The sequence below is a fragment of the Neolamprologus multifasciatus genome, chromosome 16 (assembly GCF_963576455.1).
Source record: "Neolamprologus multifasciatus chromosome 16, fNeoMul1.2, whole genome shotgun sequence".
Classification (NCBI taxonomy): domain Eukaryota; kingdom Metazoa; phylum Chordata; class Actinopteri; order Cichliformes; family Cichlidae; genus Neolamprologus; species Neolamprologus multifasciatus.
This window is the reverse complement of record NC_140454.1, coordinates 22,373,327-22,393,701: the sequence shown is the minus strand read 5'-3', so window position 1 is coordinate 22,393,701 and position 20,375 is coordinate 22,373,327. Positions and strand designations below refer to the sequence as shown.

At 39.3% G+C, this 20,375-nt stretch overlaps 1 protein-coding gene across 3 annotated transcripts in view; it reads right to left on the bottom strand.

Annotated features, from left to right (window-relative positions):
• The window catches only part of abca12 (ATP-binding cassette, sub-family A (ABC1), member 12), a 66,100-nt gene that overhangs the window by 12,296 nt on the left and 33,429 nt on the right, over window positions 1–20,375 (bottom strand). For all 3 annotated transcript variants that reach the window (XM_085134747.1, XM_085134749.1, XM_085134748.1), the window contains exons 43-65: window positions 20,213–20,282; window positions 19,973–20,107; window positions 18,898–19,056; window positions 18,620–18,803; window positions 17,804–18,022; window positions 16,935–17,131; window positions 15,575–15,732; window positions 14,636–14,869; window positions 14,328–14,475; window positions 13,265–13,511; window positions 11,870–11,959; window positions 10,743–10,830; window positions 10,461–10,588; window positions 9,679–9,766; window positions 9,246–9,354; window positions 7,378–7,432; window positions 5,592–5,769; window positions 5,340–5,455; window positions 2,675–2,837; window positions 2,275–2,528; window positions 1,641–1,848; window positions 889–998; window positions 145–295 (exon numbers count right to left, since the gene is read on the bottom strand). In XM_085134747.1, the coding sequence (XP_084990873.1) occupies window positions 145–295; window positions 889–998; window positions 1,641–1,848; window positions 2,275–2,528; window positions 2,675–2,837; window positions 5,340–5,455; window positions 5,592–5,769; window positions 7,378–7,432; window positions 9,246–9,354; window positions 9,679–9,766; window positions 10,461–10,588; window positions 10,743–10,830; window positions 11,870–11,959; window positions 13,265–13,511; window positions 14,328–14,475; window positions 14,636–14,869; window positions 15,575–15,732; window positions 16,935–17,131; window positions 17,804–18,022; window positions 18,620–18,803; window positions 18,898–19,056; window positions 19,973–20,107; window positions 20,213–20,282 (3,489 nt within the window). The remainder of the gene's footprint in view (window positions 1–144; window positions 296–888; window positions 999–1,640; window positions 1,849–2,274; window positions 2,529–2,674; window positions 2,838–5,339; window positions 5,456–5,591; window positions 5,770–7,377; window positions 7,433–9,245; window positions 9,355–9,678; window positions 9,767–10,460; window positions 10,589–10,742; window positions 10,831–11,869; window positions 11,960–13,264; window positions 13,512–14,327; window positions 14,476–14,635; window positions 14,870–15,574; window positions 15,733–16,934; window positions 17,132–17,803; window positions 18,023–18,619; window positions 18,804–18,897; window positions 19,057–19,972; window positions 20,108–20,212; window positions 20,283–20,375) is intronic.

Sequence of the window (20,375 nt, the reverse complement as noted above, 5' to 3'; positions counted from 1 at the left end):
GTATGCATAGGAGCAGCATCAGCTTCTAGTCCTGCGCTGGAAGTGCACCTTTGAATTTATATCAGATCCCGTGTCACTTTTTGAATGCTATTGTCACTTGGCAAAGTGACAATAGGCAGCACTGCGTCTGCAGCTCTTCCTTACCCGGTCTGTCTCCCACTTTGAGATGCCACGTATGCGAGCATAGAAGTACAAATGCTCTTCTCCAGTGAGCAAATCATCCAGTGCATCCACTTGAGGACAGTAGCCGATGTTAATTCCTTGTTTCCGGCACTCCATGATGTCTACCAAATGTCTGGGGGGAAAACACACACAAAGAAAGATTTTCTTAAGCAGCATTCACCACATGATGTGGGACAGGCATGTAGGGTGTTTCAGAGGATCTGCTGTCTATGGGGTGCTATCTAGCTTGCTAATATCCACTTTATATACTGACAACACAGCAGGACTGTACATTGCTACTTGTATGAAAGCTCTTCAGATACATCTTTAAGATAAAATTGCTAGTTTCTAAATCCCAAAACTATCATATTCAAATTTTCCACAATAAAAACTAATAACATCCCTCATATGTGAATGATTGCATTACGTAATTCAATTTTGGAATTACCTATGCACCTGTACCAATAAAATGAAATTCTTTCTTGTAAATGTTTAATTCTATAAGTCATCTTTAGTTTGCTGGAATGTGTACATACTTATCCTGACACCTCTGCATCACTTTAGTGTGCAGCTAAGATGCAAGAGTGGTCATAAAAACACAAATATTCCCGCTAAGTTAATCCAGTGGTGGAAGAAGGGGGTAATAAAGAAAAACAGATTAAATACAAACATGCACTAGGCAACATTCACATGTTAAATAAGTAAATATATTCAAGTAAAGCTTACCCATCCCAGTCCTTGATCTGTGCAATGCCATCAGTGGGGCTAACGTCTCCAGTCAACATCTTGAAGGTGGTAGTTTTTCCTGCTCCGTTCACTCCCAGCAAGCCAAAGCACTAAAAATAAACACTAGTTTCTTAGTAACTTCAAGCATTTTGCTATTATGCAGTACTGTGACGTAAAGCTGGGCTCTTTAAAGATTAGCTAGGTCAGTATTTAGTGCTGCAAAACTGTGTAAAGTGTGTCCAAAGAAAACTTTTTCATACAACCAGACATCTGAAGTAATAGAATAAAAATGACTCGGATCAAAGACTAGACTGAAATTGGTCAAAATAAAATAAAGGCTTTGAGAGTAAATTAAAACGACAGCTTAAAAGGATCACTTTTTTACTGACTGCAGAAGAATATGAAAATGCTGGCCTGTCTTTTAGTCCATATTAAAATGTACAATGTTGTACTTGCTTGTTATAGCCACCAACAGTGGCTCCAAATCCTCAGCTGTGTTAATAACAGTAGGCTGTTGGTATTTTAAATTAATTCCAATCTTTGACGAGTCCATTGCACACAGCGACTAGTACCACCGTACAGCTCTTCAGAAATAACAAAACAGAGGCTGTGTGATTTCTGGGTAATTATACAGTTATGCTGCTGCCATAAGAGATTAGACATTATTACACAATACCTCCCATTTTGCTACCCTCTTGCCTTAGAACAGCTTTACTATATTAGTATTCTGTGCTCTTGCCTCTGAGGCTTACCTCTCCTGCAGGGATGCCCACGGACAGATTCTTGACAGCGTGGACCTTCTTACTGAGGTGTTGATAGATCTTTGTGAGACGGTTGACTTGCAGTATGTCTGAGCTAGCTGCTCCACTGGCCACTCTGAGATGCTCAGATACCACATCCTCATCCTCATCATCATCATAAGCCGCCTGGGGCACAGTCTTGATGTAGCAAATTAGACGCCTACAATACAGAAACGTTGTTGTTTTGTTTTTAAATAAGTGCAAAGCATTCTAGTTAATATAAATGCTTTATCACCCCCCCAGTCCCTGCCACAAAATAAAAATAAAATAAAATCACCAAAATCTTGGCCCACTTAGAATAAAAAAAAAATCTAATTTTACTTGCAATTGTCTTCTCTAATTACTTAACGTTGCTCTGTTGCATATTTAACCACCCAGTTGCATATTATCTGCATTTATTATATCTCATTTTCAGATTTTTTTGGCTACAAGAAGACTGCTTTATCAGTGTTAGCAGAAAACACATCTTGTGCATTTGCAAGTCCATCCTACCTTTAAAGAAAGCAAATGAAACTGATCTCAGTTAAAGATTCTGTGAATGTATATTCTCCTTTATATTACCAGCTCTGACTTCTGTGATTCTCACCTGACTTTGCGCATTAGAGATTTGTTGATCAAAAGACGCAGCGTGAAGAAGACCAGGCCCTGGATGATGGAGGAGATGAACATCCATCCCAGAGCTTCTGTGGAGAATGGGTTCTTATAGGCATCGACTCCATAGCCACTGAGAATCTGGACCTCTATGTCACCTCTGGCCAGTTCCATCAGCCCATTCCCAAAGCTGAACTGGGGGAAGATGAGGAAGGCGTAGCTCAGCTTCTGGAAGATTTTCTGGATTGCCTACAGGAGAGAAGGACAGAAGAGGGGACAAGATCTGAGGATGTGAAACTGAGTTTAACTGAGCTCATCTTGAATTCTTCACTCTCCTGTCAATGGACAAGCAAGGTGTGTTCTAAGTTTCCCCTGATTCTTACAGTTAATCTTACCTCAGGATTGTGCATTGATATTTGACCCAGAAAGTAGAGGATGCAGGTGGTCAAGATGGTGTTGACACTGATGAAGAGGTTGATGCACACGTAGCTGATAAAGGCCATCTCTGCATCCCTGAAGATCCCGGCAAACAAATACATCCATGGGAAGGTGGAAAACCTGAGATGACAGAATAATGGCATTTTAAACTTAAAAAAATAACTCCACAGATGCACTTCAAAGCTGCGGTAATGTGGTTGGGTTGGTTTGAAATACAGAAAACAGTCAGAAGGTTATAATATAAAATTAATAGAGAAATTGTGCAGTCTTGCTTACAAATGCACCTTCTAAAATATAGGCTTGTCTGAAGAGAGCCAGACAGAGTAGCTATGAGCCTTAAGAAAAAGAAGCCAGCAAAGAATACTGAAAAGAGAAGGTGGAATATACCACGCTATAAGGAGGGTAAACGTTCAGTCGTGAAGCCAAAATAGAGGAAGATAAATTACTTCTCCCTATATCATCAAGGTGGAAAAAAGATCTTTCCTTTTTTGTTCTCTCTTTTCCTCGCATAATCTGTTTGTCCATTTGATTGGTAAGTCTGGGTCAGCAATACAGAGAGGAAGAGAAGGAGGGGAGAAAGAAATGAAAAAAAAAGAGCAGGGTGGGAAATGAAACAGACAGACACAAACAGATAGAGCCAGACAGAGACAAAGCATCTGCATGCTTTGCCCAAAAAAAGTGCTTGGTAGGCAAGTGTGGGTGCCAAGCCATGACAAGGAACAGAAGCAAGAAGGCTGAACACCAGACCAGGTGGGCGCAGCCTGACAGATGGAGCACTGTGATTACTCATTGCTTGGGAAGGAGACATCTGTCTGATAAATGAGAAGCAGAGTCCTGACTTGGCCTTCTAAAATCTAGGGCTCAGGACTAGGCCTCCGAACAACAACGGCAAACACAAGAGTGTAAACCTCAGCAGCAGCTCGGTGATTGATGTAAATAATCCCAGTAATTCAGATGAGGCGAAACATGACACATCAGTGGTTTTGATACCATCCCCAAATCTAAATCTCTTTGTCAGACTGAACTGAAACCTTTGTATTTCGAGATTATAGCTAACCTCTATCTCATACTAAGTCATTCTGTTATTGCCATAAGCCCTGTTGCTTCCTGATTCCTCCCTTTCTCCCTCTCTAGTGTCTTTGCCTTGAATGGGATAAACATGTTGGCAGTGATTTTCCATTAGCATTGCAGTCCTACTGCCATCTGTCTTAGCAAGAAATTCACAATAAACTTGTTTGCAGCGTTTGCTCGTCCTTATGCTCTGCGCTGTAAATCCAACCTACTGGCACAGAATTGCAGTGCATGTGTGGAGATAGGCTTTTGAAAATGTATAAACCTTTCAATGATTGCTTGACTTTGGAAAGTCCTCTGCAAGAAATGTATTGTCCATCTGAATGAATCAGTATTTTCCCTGTTTGACTCCTTGGATGAGCTGGGTTCATGTTGAGGGTGATGGGCCTGCTGCAAGCATAAAGCACCATTCAATGAATAGGTTTGGTTTAGAGCAGTGCAGATGCTTCTGGAAATTTCACACACTTCCTGCTGTTGTCTCAGCAGGGCAATAGCCAGAACAACACATTCACCATCTCTATGACAGATTTGATGCGGTTCCCTTAAAACATTTTTTATAAACATGTCCATCATTCAGTGTGGTTCAGGTTGAAAATAAACTCAGAGGTAAGTAAAAATAGTTACAGTACTGTGCAAAAGTTTTAGGCAGGTGTGAAACAATGCTGGAAACAAAGAATGTTTTCAGAAATATAAATGATTGTTTACTGGCCACAAATGTATCCTGCAGCAGGACGATGACCCCATTTAAAAATCATTAAGAACTATCTTCAGCACAAAGAAGAACAAGAAGTACTGGAAGTAACGGTATGGTCCCCGCAGTGCTCTGATCTCAACATCATCAAATATGTCTGGGAGTACATGAAGATACAGAAAGACGTGAGGACGCCTACATCCACAGAAGATCTGTGTTTAGTTCTCCAAGATGTTTGGAACAACCAACCAGCTGAGATCCTTCAAAAACTGTGTGCAAGTGTACCTAGAAGAATTGATGCTGTTTTGAAGGCAAAGGGTGGTCACACCAGATATGGATTTGACTTAGATTTCTCTTTTGTTCATTCCTGCACAGTACTGTATATTGCAACTAAAAGTGACATAAGAAGTCATTACAGTACAGACCATTATCCTAGTGAACATTTAGGCCATTAGCAGTCTCTTTAATTTCCCTCTTTATGAAGTGGTAGCAAAGATTACCTGCACTAAACCTTTCAATCTGACTGCTTGTCTAACTGCTACTTTGCTATTGTGTTGCATCCATATTTTGTGACATTGTCATGTTCTCTGACCTTAGCCATTAGTGAGTATTATAATATTATATGACAGAATGATACCCAAATTAAGTTAAAATAAAATAAATGTTTGCTTTCATAATGGAAAGCAATCCAGTAGTATAGCTACTGTAGAGAGAACAATCTCTAAAAGATTGTCTTTCAAAATTTTCAGCCACACAAAGGACTGGTTCATTATCAAATACATTTTTGTCAACAATATACACTCCAGTACAACTACAATGTGACTACAATTGGTGAATCTACTTTTTTTAAAGTTACTGACCCAAAGAGCACCAGGAGGAGAGTGACGGCACCCAAATTTTGGCGTTCTGTAAATGCTGGAATCTGGAAGACAGCAATCACAGCAACGGTCGCAGCTACGGGGACCAAATAGATGACCTATGGAAAAAGGTGAGGCACAATGCAGCAACAGAAAGTCACTTTGTTTAATAACTTTTAAAAAAGACATATGGATGAAATTAAGTTGAACACATGGTTTTCAATATTGTAGCCAATTTAAGAAATATGACGTTACCATGTCATAGATGAAGTTTACAATCCAGTAGAAGGACTCGCTGATGCCAGCGATGTGCTGAAGCCTCTTGGACCCTTTTTGGTGCTCAGTGACTTCATAAAGGGCAAAACTGGCTGTTGTAATTGAGAAGCCTGTGAGCACGCACATAGCCACAAGGATGTGAAGCACTCCCTGGACACTGTGAAGAAAAGATCATCCAGGTGATGTGATTAAATACCATTAACCATTGAGTTATCATGAATAATGCACTTATCATGTTACTGGGCCATGTATTTATTGTGTTGTGTTTTTATTTCTTTTGTTCTGTTCTTTTGAATTAAAACTACTACAATAGCAACAACAAACGGTGCAGAAGAGTGGCGTTCAACCAGGTGTATGTATTTTCTGAAAATACTAGCTCATTTTAACCAGAATTATCATATTATTCCCTACTGGGACGTGACTCATTTGAACTACTGAGGAATCTCACAATGAATGGAATCCCATTAATAACAAAAAGCTTTGTGAAAAATAAAAGAGACGCTTGCGAATCATCTTTGATAAGATAACAGCAAGAGAAACAGATCATTTCACGCAGAGAACAACTTCACACTGCTGTTGCTGTACAGTCAGCAAGCCAAGGGTGTTTCTGTGAGACTGCAGAGCCTATTGTCCAGATTAGACCCCAGAAATCCAGTTGAAGCTTTGATCCCCTCAGTTCGTCTTCTACTCAGCGTGTTCATTTAAACTTTCTTGATGCCAAGCCAGTACCTGTTCGTCTCCAGTGCTCTCTCGCCTACCCTGCACGCAACTGAACTACTTTTACCACTCCCCTCTGGCTGGGGCACAACACCTCAAACTAAACACAATGAACTGCACGAAGCTGTTCATTGTGTCTATTGCCACTCCCCTCTGGCTGGGGCACAACACCTCAAACTAAACACAATGAACTGCACGAAGCTGAAAAGAGGATGAAGATGAAGCTGGCAGAGTGTCCGAGTAGGAAGGAGTGAGAACAACAGAAAGGGACATGTGGTGGATGTTTCAGGGCAGCACTAACTACAGAGGATAGTCAGGAGCGACAGCTACAGAGCAGGCTTGTTATCAAGACAGCCAGCATAGCCTTAGATTTTCTCTCATGGGCAAAGCTACTATATTGTGAGAATCAAGACTTTAGAGTAATAAGTCTGCTGTATCTTTAACACAGCTCAGGGCAAATCAATACATCTAGTAAGGAAGCCTAATATCACCTATTCAGCTGCTACAGCATCTCAGCAGAGTACACCTATTAACGTTTTACACAGACACTGAACATAAATGTGACATATGTGGAAAAACTGACCAATAACTCTAAAATTGCCAATAAGATGCTTAGTAGTAAAAAGGCTCTAGAGAGGACACAAGGTCAGTCCAATCCACTCTCAAAATGATGTATTTGATTTGCTCCTCTGGAACATGTGCACACATCCATTTAAACTAAATCTCTTTTCCAACTTTACCGAAATATTCATTCCAAAACATTCATTAAATTGGGACTCTGATCAATACTGTAAACTTAAGGAAATCAATTTAGAAAATCAAATATGTATAAATAATTTTGTCATGTACATCCTTGCCCTGAATCCATCTTGAATTAGAATTAAAAAACAAAACAAAACAAAAAAAACCCCAAACACATAAACACATGATTAATTGGGGAATATTTTCACAGATTAAGATGCAAATACAGATCTATTTTTCTAAGATTATTCGTCTAGTAATGCACTAGCAGTCAATTCTGCAGAAGAATTTTAAGCATGACCCTTACACTACATCTTCATCATCTGCCCGTCCAAAATAGGGTTGGCTGTAAACTGAAATGGCTGTAACAGAAAGAAACAGAGTACTGTGTTAGCAAAAGAAAAACAACAGCATGCAAGCTATTTTTCAGCACAGGAAGCAAATGAGCAATGATATTCTCTTAGCCTAGGACACAGTCAATTGAAAAATATAGCGGAAGATGGTTTCATTTGCCAGTGCGCACAAAGGAAATTGAATTTTCTTTATCATTTTTCCGGGTCTTTGAGATGCTCAGAGACATGAACTGTAGCCCTACATATTTTGCATTTCCTGAAATAGGATTGTGAGTTCACCTACAGCACAGAAGCCCCAAAGCAGGCTGCGGGATTAGCATTACTCAAGACAACTTTGATGAAATTGATTAGTACCACTGCCTAAAACATCTGTAATTACTGATACTACAAGACGACTGCACTGAATTCAAATGTTCCCATACCTGGTTTGTGCATTTGCAATGATAATTAGCAAGAGTTTTACTAATAAGTATATTTATATGCCACAGATATTATTTATGTTGTCATAGTGGTTTGAAAATGGGCAAATACCCCCATTTTAGAGAACCTGAGCCTTTGAATTTGTGCCATTTCTATTCTAAAAGAAGCCCCAAAACCTCAAAAGCAAATGTTCATGTTTGACGTGTAGTTCAACCGGCTAAACTAAAGAAATTGATTATCTATACTATGTTTAGTTCTAAGAGACTCAAGGTGAGCATGTGTTTTCAAATCAAATCTTCTAAAGGTGGACTATTAGGCAGGTGAGAAAATCAATGATTTCTGGGGGATGGGTGAGGAAAAACTTGAAATAAACAACACAGTTGCAGGTAAGAGTAATCTGAGTTTATGATCTGGACAGTGGTGTTTTTTTACAAATGCACCAGTGGGTAATTGTAGTCAGAAATCCTGCAAGAGTGAGATGAAAAATCGGTTTGATGCAAACATCCAATGGGGCCCAACCCCAAAATTAAACTGTAGTACACAATGCAAAGGCTAGGATATAATTTTTAACAGATAAAGCAGTCACCTTGAAAAGTAATCTCCCTGGATCTCCACCTCGGACAACCCCTGCCACCGCTTTGAGTTTGCAGGTAACATTTAAATGGTTACACTTTACCCTCAAGCACTTTTATCATCCACTGGGGAATAAATGTATGTGTGTGTGCCCGTTCTGCTATTCATACATGTTTTTATGAGCAATTCTATATATGCATTTGTGTATGAGTGCATGACTGTGTACTCCTGCCTGCAGGCAGATGGTCAGGATAATACTCAGAAGCTGAAACAGTACTGAAAACGTGGGCCAGCCTCGATTCTCTTTAGCAGATCTCCCCAGTGAGTGGCACTCATCAGTATTCACCATGCATAGTGATGTGAGCGTAAGGACACACAGCACCCCCTGGCTTTAATCCAGTGAAATGAACCATGAGTAAACACACTGTTTACAGCTTTCTTTACTGTATGTTTAGTATACAGAATGCACCGGGCTATCAGTGAGGGGCAGCTTTCTAATACTGATGTGCCTCTCTCCTGTGTAGTCATGTCTTTTTCAATCTCTGCCTTACCCTATCTTTGCAATAATCAGTGTTTTGTGCCTGAAGGCATAAAATAAAATATCGCAAACATAACATACATGTACGGTACATTTTCTGAAACTCACTTTAATCACATTACAAATAAGAGTAAGCTGTGGCCAAAATCCATTTCAGTATTCCAAAAGTTAGATAAAACTGATGTTTGTTATTAATGCATTTCTTTGTACAGAATCCCCCATCAGCTGAAGTGACATCTCAAACATGTGTACTAAGACTTTTACTTTTTTTCTTCACCAATTCTAGCTTACCATATTTGCGTGGATCCTTGTCTGCTGGCAGATTGGAGCGTAGGATGAAGTTGTTGAGGCTGTTTAAGTATGCTGGCATTGTGTGGTGACCCTCAGGGTTGAACCAGACCTACACAAGCAAAAACACAGACATGCATAAAAACGAACACCATTCACAACACTAGAGATCAGGAAATGTAGGTATACTATATATTAAAACAACAAAAACACTTTAATAACACAAAGAAGGCAGACATCTTCATTTATGCTGGCACAATTCCTGCAGTAAAGCATATTTATGATGAAAATGACGGTGTAACAATTCAGCTCCATTTCCATGCACTGAGTAAACACGTTTGGTTAAGACATCAGGTTTTAACTCTTGACAACTAATCAGTACGGCAATTAATCTGATAATGAGAAAAGGGGCAGGGAAGCAGCGGGACAACGTTACCTTAGACAGTGTACGGTTTTTGGGCACTGTTGTGATGTCCATTTTTAAGTCCGCTGGGAGTGGCATGCCAAAAGCAAAACCACCGTACCTGAAGAAACAAAACATTGACTAAAACAAGGAGCTTTGCTTGATACTGAGAAACTCGATGTAACACACTGTGATTTTCCCTTGGTTGATTTGCTTTTAATCAAGAGTAAATTTTCAACATATGCAGATGAGAGAAAAGCACCCAAGCCCAAATTATAAGTATGATTACCATTTTCAACAAGGTGCTAGAAACCAATTTGTGTCAAACTGAGAAAATAGGAAAACTATACCTTTAGGCACTTACTAACTCGTTTTCATAATTAATTAGATTTATGCACATCTTTCTTTGGTAAAACACCAGTCATTCCATGCAACTGAATACTGTGAAGACCATTTAAAGCCTCCCTCCTAACAAACTTTATTTCAGAGACTGCTTGCAGAATTCTGGAATTTCATTTAGGTCAATCGTCTCCTCTGAATGAATAAAAAAATGAAATGAATGAAAAGATTTTGCAAACGATTCCTAACTATCGTAGCTCATTTTAATGATGTAATGTTATGAAATATGATTTACAATTCTGAGCAATATGCCACAGTATGCTGAAATTTGAATGTACTTGGACATTGCTTAATTTGGCTCATTTAATCAGAGAATACTTTGACTGCAACACAGAGTGCAGTAAATTATCAGTGAGGCATGTATAAAAGTCTCACTGTGCCTTCATTAACCACATGGATATATTGGCTCCATTCACCTGTTCCTTATGAAGTCATTGGCTGTAGCCACTAGGTAGTTCTCCACATTGATGCCATTCAGATCATAAACAATCTGAGATGAAGGGATCTCCGTATGGGGGGGCTGGTAGCTGTCTTTATCGCAAATCTGCAGTGCAAAGAAAAGATAAATAAATATCTTCCCTTTTTCAAAAAAACATGAGCACAGGAAACACGTTTATGTGCTGACACACACACACACACACACAAGTGAGAACACAGAGAATCACTCAATCGCACTGTTCTCGGTGACCTAGTCTCACCTGTTCTTTCCGAGTGCATTTGCAGATGTTGAATCCTTTTGTGGTGTTTCCACTGGAGCTCCACTTGTTTGTCTTTCTTGTGCAGTCACTGAAAAAGAGGAAAAAAAAAGTTTCACCAAGTGAAATGAAGTGAAACGAAGTGAGCTTGCAGTGAGCGGTACATACCACAACACTCTCCCTAGACACACCCCAGAAAATATTTTGAAAGTGAGGAGATATGATGGCCCGCTAAAAGAAAGAAAACTGTAAAATCTAAAACCGTTTATGAAGTAGCTGTAGGCTTACATGATTTTTGTGAGATCAGGATCTAAATCTTTCCTTTGATAACAGTTTTCAAAGCTGTTAATGTGTGCTGTAATATCATATTGTGTGAAATTTCTGTTTGTGTGGGCTGATGTTCAACTCCCACGCATTTTGCTCTCTGCCAAATGCTTTCAGGGACGCTCTGTGCAGATCAAAAACAGGTTGTGGCAATATGATTTGCATACACACCTGTTACTTTAGATTTCTAACACCAAGTAATAATGATCATAATCAGAGGATGATGCAATATATTTTCTATATATGTAAAAAAAAATGTAAATACAGTAATCAGTCATTGTCCTGCTGTAATTGCTGGACATGATGAGCAGACATGCAGCCTCTTTTTCCATGACAGGGTCTCTCTCTCTCTCTCTCTCTCTCTCTCTGTCTCTTCTCTTTCTCTCACTCTCTTTTTTTATTTTCCTGAGAATTTTAAAATGCCTCTGAGGTCTGGTTCATGAGTGCCAACATTGATTTGAGTGCCTGCAAGGGGAAAATCTTCCCTATAAACACGGGGTGTTTATGGAATACAGATGATGCTCTCACATCGCAGAGTCCTGCTGCAGGCTTTCAGCCACATACACTGAGCAGAGCAGCAGAGAAATGAAGAGTGGAGGGACAGGAGAGAGACCAGAGACAGCGACAGGAATTGCAGAGAGGAAAGCCTTGTAAAATAAAGATGGAAAGAGACTTGGATGAAGTGAAATATAAAAACGCTGTACATTTGACAAAGGCTTAAATACACAGAGAAAGCCAATACAGGAATCAGCATGTCACTGATAAAAACAAACAAAAAAGATGCCACTAGTAGTATAATTACTTACAGGTTATCAGGCTTGTCGAGGCAGGTGGTGTCCATCCCAGGGAATGACATCATGGTGTCTGCCAGACGCTGTGAGTTGGGATTCTGGTTGCTGTAGAATCAGAAAAGAGTTAGCCTTGACTCGGGAACGCCAGATATGTTACAATAAGAGGATATAACAGACACAAAAGGTTATTTCATGAGCATTCACTAAGCAGACTGCTAAAACTTGAGGCCTTGAGGCGACTTTTGTTGTGATTTGGCGCTATATAAATAAAATTGAATTGAATTGAATTTAAAACTGATAGCCAGCCAGCCAGATTTTACTTAATTTATGTGATTATTTGAGGGCTAAGGATCAACAGCATTTACCTACTAACTGAGATATTCTAATGGTTGCTAATGTAACCATTAGAATGGCTTCTCTGAGCAACTAGAGAAAGAATGAGGACATTTGACTTGTCACTTTAAATTTAAGTGGATTTGTTTTATTTACCATTCCTTGCCTTAAAACGCACACAAGTAGCCTCATAAATAAAAATCATATTACGTTTGCATCACTCTTAGAAAAAACTAAGAAAACACAGTGTTCCGGGAAAATTCCAAAAATGTTGAAACGCTGAAGCATCTCTGACCCTAAACTACCTATAACCTTCTTCTGCACTGCAAAAAAAAACACTGTTTCTGAGATGAATAATTAATTATCATTTTCAATCCCTTTTGTATAGCAAACTAAAGAGGACTGGGAGGAGCATCCATACGGTCTCTGATACAGTTTGGCACCTCAGCATTTTCTCTCTTGCTACATATCTCCTTGATCAAACAACAGCAGATCGGGAGGATGAAGACATCTTGCAATCTCCTGACACTCCTAATCTCTCTTCCTTTGATCTCACATTGTAGCCGTCTTCATCGCAAACATCTCTTACCCTCACATAGTCTCTTGTGCTCTCGCATTTTAAGGTCCACATGCCCTTCAACAAACTACAGGATCAAATCAAAATCCTTTTATAACAAGTGTGGCATGCCTCCTGCAAATGATGCAGACCCCAGTGAACCTGTCGAGTGAGGTGGTGTATCAACCATTCAGTTCAGGAAGTGATTACCAACATCAGTTATGATGATATTTGTCTGTAGCCCTGTGGTTTATGTGATTTATATGGTTCCCCAGATACAATGTCCAAAAGTGTGGGCTTGTTTTATATTGCTACTTTGGCAAATCATAAAACTACTTTCCTCTTTTCCAGTGGAATTTTCACTCTTCTGTGTTTATTTGTTGCTAACTCAAAAACTAACTTCCTGAGATATTCTCAACTATTTCAAACATTTTTCATAGAAGCACACTTATTTGCCTAATTAACTTCTGTTTTGTCTCTTTTTATGGTTTAACTGTATTTTCACTTCTGCAGGTACCGACCTGAAGAATGAGTAGCTTGGTCCGATCTTGTAGAGCGCAGGGCTGAGCTGTAGCTCAGGATAGTGTTGCACGTCGCTTTTGATAGACCCCAGGCTCATAGCAAACACTACAAACACAACAGGAAGCAGGATTTGGGAAATCAGGCCCTTCCAGTCTCTGCGGCTGTGGTGGAATCTCTTGATCAGGATGGCTGACATTTGCTGCCAGGCCAGAGCCATGCCGGTCACTGTGGATGAACTGTTAAGTTCTGAAACACACAAAAGGGGAGCAGAGCGAGGAGAGAATGAGTTTGGGGCAAATTCACTTGCTATCTTAGTACTTTTATGAAGCCTTCATTGTCTTTTAAAGACAGTAAAGCTAAAGGCTACCATGCAGACACAAAAAATGACAGTGCAATCCATCAAGAAGACTGCTCCAGTTGTAGAAGTTGTAGAACAAGCTCAGCAGAGTATTGGCAAAATATTTTAGGTTGTAAACGTCAAATTTAAAATAACGAGCTCGGGTAAAAATGCTTCAATGCTTTTGAAAAGCAGAGACTCTGACAGGCATTGTTCCATATGTGGCCACCTTTAAGAAATCAATCCAGTTAATTTGTGAGAATTTATCTTGTTGGAGCTGGTGGTGTTTATATTTAAAGTGTAACCAAAGCTTCTTTAGTAATCTCTTATTTCACTTTAATACATGCATGACTGCTGGAAGTGACAAGTGTTAACTATGAGGTCTAAAGATGTGTGATGCTGAATAAATGTTGATTATAAAGTTCAACCATCTATTCTCTGTGTAGTGTATTTTCAGTCTCTTGTTTTCCTCTATATGATTAAAGTTACTATTGAATATTAACAGAATTTAACTTTTTTGACTATAAAACCTCTGTCATTTAATTTTCCTTGTCTTGACGTTGTAGTATATACTGTTTTTTTATCAGTGTTTCTTTGTTTCGTTGTTTTTTTGTCAGAGGTATCAGTTTAGCAGCTTTTTTTTTTTTTTACAAAAAGAAGATGACAGCAATTAGTTAACAAAAACAAACAAACCAACAACAAAAAAACCCAAACAGTGAACTCACTGATCCTGTCGCTGAAGCTTGAGCTGCTGTCACTGTCGTCTAAAGACAAGCTGTCGATGGATATATTGTCGGAAACCGTCTCTGATACAGATGGGAGGCCATCCTCAGCTTTAGCTTCTGTCTGTCCATGAGTCAGTTGGAGGAACACCTGCAAATATATATAAAAAACAATATATAGTATCTGTATATGATATTTTTGACATTTTAGGGTTTATGATATGCTGTCAGATATGTTAGTATGATCAAGTTTGGATCATATTAACAAAAGGGGCCTTTAAATGTACCTTGGCATCAGTGTGAGAGCTTACCTCCTCTAGTGTAGTGTCAGAGATACCATAACCCCCCAACTGTAGAGCATCCAGGTTGGAGTCCAGCGCGGTAAGCAGAGAGCGGTATGAGGAGGCGTTGGATGAGTTGAAGGATGGCAGTGAGTAGACCAAATCATTGCCCTGGGCTTCTTTCAGTTGTGCTTCAGGTACATGGGCTTGGACAAAGGCTTTAACTTCAGCGCTGTCAATCTGTTTATTTTCTGTGTTTTGCACCTGCAAGTAGAAAAGATTAGGAAAGTGAAATTTTACTTATAACACACTACCTATCTACACACTGTTCCTGCTTTTCAGGATTTTTTTTACATAAGTTGCAAGTGATATGACTAAGCAAAGCAGAGATAAACTTGGAAAAAAAATCACTTTTTTCCCTCACACTGTCTGATGGTTTCTGCTTTAGATTGCTTAAATGACTGACTATCATCGTAGAGGACACTTTTCTTAAAGTACAGAATACTGACAGAAACTTCAGGTTTGATCAGAATATACAAAATCAGATCGGTATTTATTCATGAGAGGGCATCATTTCTGTGTGTCTTAACATAGTTCATGTGGCCTTTTTTAATATATCTGATACAAATTGACCTAATGCAACATGTCATCTGGGAAAAGATAAAACCCTGGGTTTGGTTTTACACAAACAGTCCAGCTCTTTCATAAAAGCTTTTGGTGAAATGTTACGCCTGTGCTGACCATTTACTTTGCAAGATGCCTCCCTGCTAAGAAACATTCTGAGTAAAATGCATCAGAGAAAAGCTGCTGTTCTCTTATTTTTGGAACCAGTTGTCTGCTGGAAAAGCATATTTCACTAAAAAATAAATAAGTGGAAGTAGATTTTCATTAAAATTTCATGTTGTGGAAAAAAGCTGCTGTAAGCATGAGTCTTTATTGCTTCGACTGACAGGGTGATTAAATGATTACCTTTTTGGAGAGGGTGAGTTTGTAGCCTTGGCCTAGCTTTTCTTTCAAGTAGAATGGGGATCCACAGCATTTTAATCCTCCTTTCTCCAGGAAGGCGATACGGTCACTCAGCACTTCTGCTTCGTCCAGGTGGTGGGTGGACATGATGATTGTGCGGCCTGAGAGGGCACACATGTAAAAAAAAATTACACATGCAATATTACACTCTTCTTTAACAGGTAAATCTTACACAAATGTAAAATGGAGGTGAAAATTACAAACAAAATCTGTAAGATTATATTTACCAACTAAGCTAGTCTGTAAAGCTTTGTCTTACTTTTATGGCTTCAGCAACTCCAAATAAACAAGCTAAAAAGCAAACATTACAAAGACAAACCCAAACACAAGCTCTATCATGCAAACATATCATAGAAACAGGCACAGAAACAGCAAGAGATGTGGAAGATTTATTTTGAAACAGATTTTTCTGGCACTAAAATCTCTCAAACGTCTGAGATGACGCCAATTATATGATATTTTCCAGAAACATCTGCTAAGAGAGCCTAAAAATACCTCCTCATTTATAGTAAAATTATGCTTCGCTGAAGTCCATTCACCAAACATAGCAGAGAAAAGTCCTGCAGTGAGCTGCAACCTGCAGGTTCACAGCTTGTTGCCCACCGTGTTTCTTAGAAAACAGATAGGAGGGTGCGTGTTCAGAGGAAAAACCCCAGTGTGAGACTTTCAGTTGTCTGTACATTTTTAATACTAACAATGCACAAATGCAGTGCAATTATTTTTTATGTACTACAGAGATTTTACATTGTACTTTAAGGGTAGTTTTAAAAAGGTATGAGCTACACACATACTGTATTAGAAAATAGAGCTACAATGTGCTTCAAACGAGCATGGCTTTCTGTCTTTGAGGGAAACACCAGATTTCCCTCAAAGACAAGGATAGACAAATACAACAGATTAAAAATTATATATATATATATATATATATATATATATATATATATATATATATATATACAATTTAGTATATGAGTTATATAAATGCAAGGGTACACAGGTGTGTATTAAAGGGCTTTAAAAGCAATCAACCAGTCCTTAAATTGTATTCAAAAACAAACTGAGTCAGTGTAACTCAGACAAGTGAGATATTTTCCCTGCACCTGGCGTTTGTCACCATTCAGGAAGGAGAAATGAGGATGCGCATTAATAAAACTACAAAAACCAGCGATTTATACAGACCTGTCAAGTTAAAGTTGGCCGACTGAGACTGCATATGTGCAGGTCCCAGATTTCCTGTGATAGAAAAAACTTCATGGGGATGTTATTTCAGCGTTCAGTGTTTGAGTGTGCCTGTCAGACTTACTTTTCTTGTGCTGGATTACAATGTCCCAGATGTTGCGCCTGGAGCAGGGATCGACTCCTGTAGTGGGTTCATCCAGAACCACCACGCGAGAGCCCCCTATTAAGGCGATGGAGATTGACAGCTTGCGCTTCATGCCGCCTGATAGGGTGCCCACCCGCTTGTGTCTGTGAGCATACATCCCCGTGTCCTCTAGGATCCTGGGAGCAAAGTCGATGAAAAGCATTTAGGATGGAGCACATGCTAACTTTTTTTTTTTTCAATACATTACAACCCACTTTGTGGGTTGTAGTTCAATCACTTCTATCAGCTACTCAGCAGGGGTTTCAGATTTCCTGAAACCAGGAGAGAGAAACAGTTCTTGCCTTTAAATTCACTGCTATTCTGCTCATATAAGACCATCTAGAAAAAGTCACATGAAGCGACTTAAAACTCAGAGTTTTATGGTATTCTGCTCATGTTTTCCTGCAGAAGCACATGGTATATTTGACAGCTCTAAAACACTAAAATAAGAGCGCAATTCAAAGACAACAGGGATGCAATTTATTATTTTTTTTTACTGCAGACTTACACTGGTTATATACACTATATAACTATTACTGATTTTCAAATTACCCCTGTATAACCTTTCACTCTTGTGAAGCACTGGCAATTATTTCTTATGAAAGTCTCGTAACCTCTGCACATATTTTTTTTTTATTTGAGGGCCATGCCTTTAACTGAGCAAAGGACGGAGTTTAATGATGTACATATAAAACAGCTTGTAAAGAGAATCCTTGTAATAGGTAAAATATATCACCAAGGTATCATCCTTAAAACAGAGCGTCCTTTTATACACTGAGCATATCAAGCTTCCTGCTCTGGTCACTCACGTGCGGACTTGTTCATGTAGTTCTCTGTCTGACCAGTGTGGGGCCTTGATCTGACCATACAGCAGCAGGTGCTCCTTGGTGGTCATGTGATCAAACAGGACGTCATACTGCATGCAGACTCCTAGCTCCCTGCGAACGTTCTCAATGTTTGTCTGCATGTCTCTACCGTAAACCTCTATGGTTCCCGAAGACGGGGCAAAAAGCCCAGTAAGGAGAGACCTACACAAAAAATACATGCATTTGTTAACAAAATTTACAATAATGAATAAACAAATTCAATTTTTATTACTCAGATCAAGTTATAAATGACAGAACATGCTCAAAAGACTTTTCATATACTAGGTGGCACTTGAAAAGCTGAAAATGCCTTTTCCTTTTGTCCTATCTGCTAGTTTTCATATTTTCTCCCTGGCAGTTTCTTCTTAAATGATGACTTATTGTTCTCAAAAATACCATAGGGCATAAAATCCCTTCTTGGTTTTTGGTTTTTTCAGTGGTGTTAAATCTCATTCTGCCACTGCACTCCTTGTATGTTGCCCTTGATAAGAGCGTCAGCAAAATGAGTCGCATTTAAAATGTAAATGTAAGTGCTCTAGTTGATGAAGACCCATCAGGCGAATCGCTACCACAGTACAGTTGCTGTGCCAGATTTGGACAAAACAATCTCCCTGTCAGCATCAGAGCCTTGGAATGATTAAAGGGATGCACAAAATCTTATTTTAAATTGGATCATTTTGCTGCCACGGAGGGTGTATACAGGGTGGTCAAATGCATACTGATATTTAAAAAGGAAAGGAAAAAAACTGCCCCACTTACATGGTGGTAGTCTTTCCAGCTCCATTGTGACCGAGCAGTGAGGTGATGTGGCCCTCATAGAAAGAAACATTAAGGTTTTCAATAGCCACTTGGTTACCATAGGTCTTGGTGAGACCATGGAGAGCAACGCCAACTGGGAGCTCTGAGAAGTATTCCCCAGTCTTGGTGGAAAGAGCGCTCTTTCCTGTGAGAGACACAGAGAAGACAAACTGTAAATTAAACTAACAGCAGACAAGAATTCCTTGTTCCTGTGTGTGCCACATTATAATTTGACGCACCTTTTCCCTTGTCATTGGAGAAGGCAAGCTGGTCATTCTGCATGATGTTTGTGAAGAGAAGTCCTTTGGCCGTATTCTTCTGTGGTCGAACACCGCACAGGTCAGCCCAGAAGGAGAGTTTGAATGGGAAGTACCACGGAGCAGGAATGCCATATTTTCCTAATGGGTAAAATAACTGCAAATAAATCTCACATACACAATATATTTATATTTACATACCTATTTACAGCTGGGACTACTAACCAAAGTAAACCAAACTAAACCAACCTGCATTTGCTTCAACTAGAAACTGATTAGTGTACACTTCACTTGATATTTTAAGGCAACGCTTACACATTCGCCTATAAGTGAATTCTAACTTGTGTTATTCTAATTCTATCACTTTCTTTAAGAATAGGATGTATATAAAAGATGGACACAGTCACTGTTATCCATTGGTTGCACAGTGCTATCTATAGCCTTTTTAAGGCTTGAGCTGAAAATCTTTGCTGTCACCATCTTTTTGAAACCAAGCATGCAAGCTTGGATCCCACTATGGAAGCCAGGGAAACTGCACACTCATACAGAAGCAACCTATCAAACACTAGGAAACAGAAGGACGCCACAAAATGAACATCATGCTAAATCCAGACCACAAACTCATGCATCACGGGAGGAGAGAGCTGTTTTCCCATAGACGTCTATGCAACCAGCCCCCTGCTGGCCATGAAGAAGAATGAACTCTTCAATTCAATTCAATTTTATTTATATAGCGCCAAATCACAACAACATTCGCCTCAAAGCGCTTTATATTGTACAGTAGATCGTACAATAATAGATACAGAAAAAACCCAACAGTCTTCCACTTTTCTCATCACTTTTCTGATCGACAGACTACACTTATATTTTATATACAGTGTATATATCAGCTGACCTGACAAAAAAGACTAGCAAACAAAAACTGTAAAACATAAATAAATAATAACGATTGGCTTGACAAACTATGTCTGATGTACTAAAATGGGACATCAGCATCAATAGCTGAGTGAAAGAGGTAATAAATTTGTTCTTTTTTATTTTTTGTGCCCCAATTTACCTGGAAACGCTGTGCGAATGTAAGCCCCAATAGTGAAGTAGAGGATAGAGTCGAAGAGCATCAGCCAGCACAGCCAACCGAACGAGGTTGTGTCTCCAGCAATGGGCGAGGAGTATGAGTTGCTCCATTGAATTCCTAAAGAGGTTAACATAATGAAAGTTTTATGCTGCCTTTCACTGATTCACTTAGCTCACATATCAAAGAGATCTTGATGTTAGTCAGATGTCTACATGCTTGTACCTTCTCCTTGGGCCTCGTAGCGAGACATGTACTGACTGGCGTAACTGAAACAGGTCGGGGAAAACAATCCCTGTCAAAAAGACAGAGGGAAATCAGACAGGATGCAAAACGACAAGCAAGAAAAAGGAGCAGCAAAAATATATACACACACACACACACACAC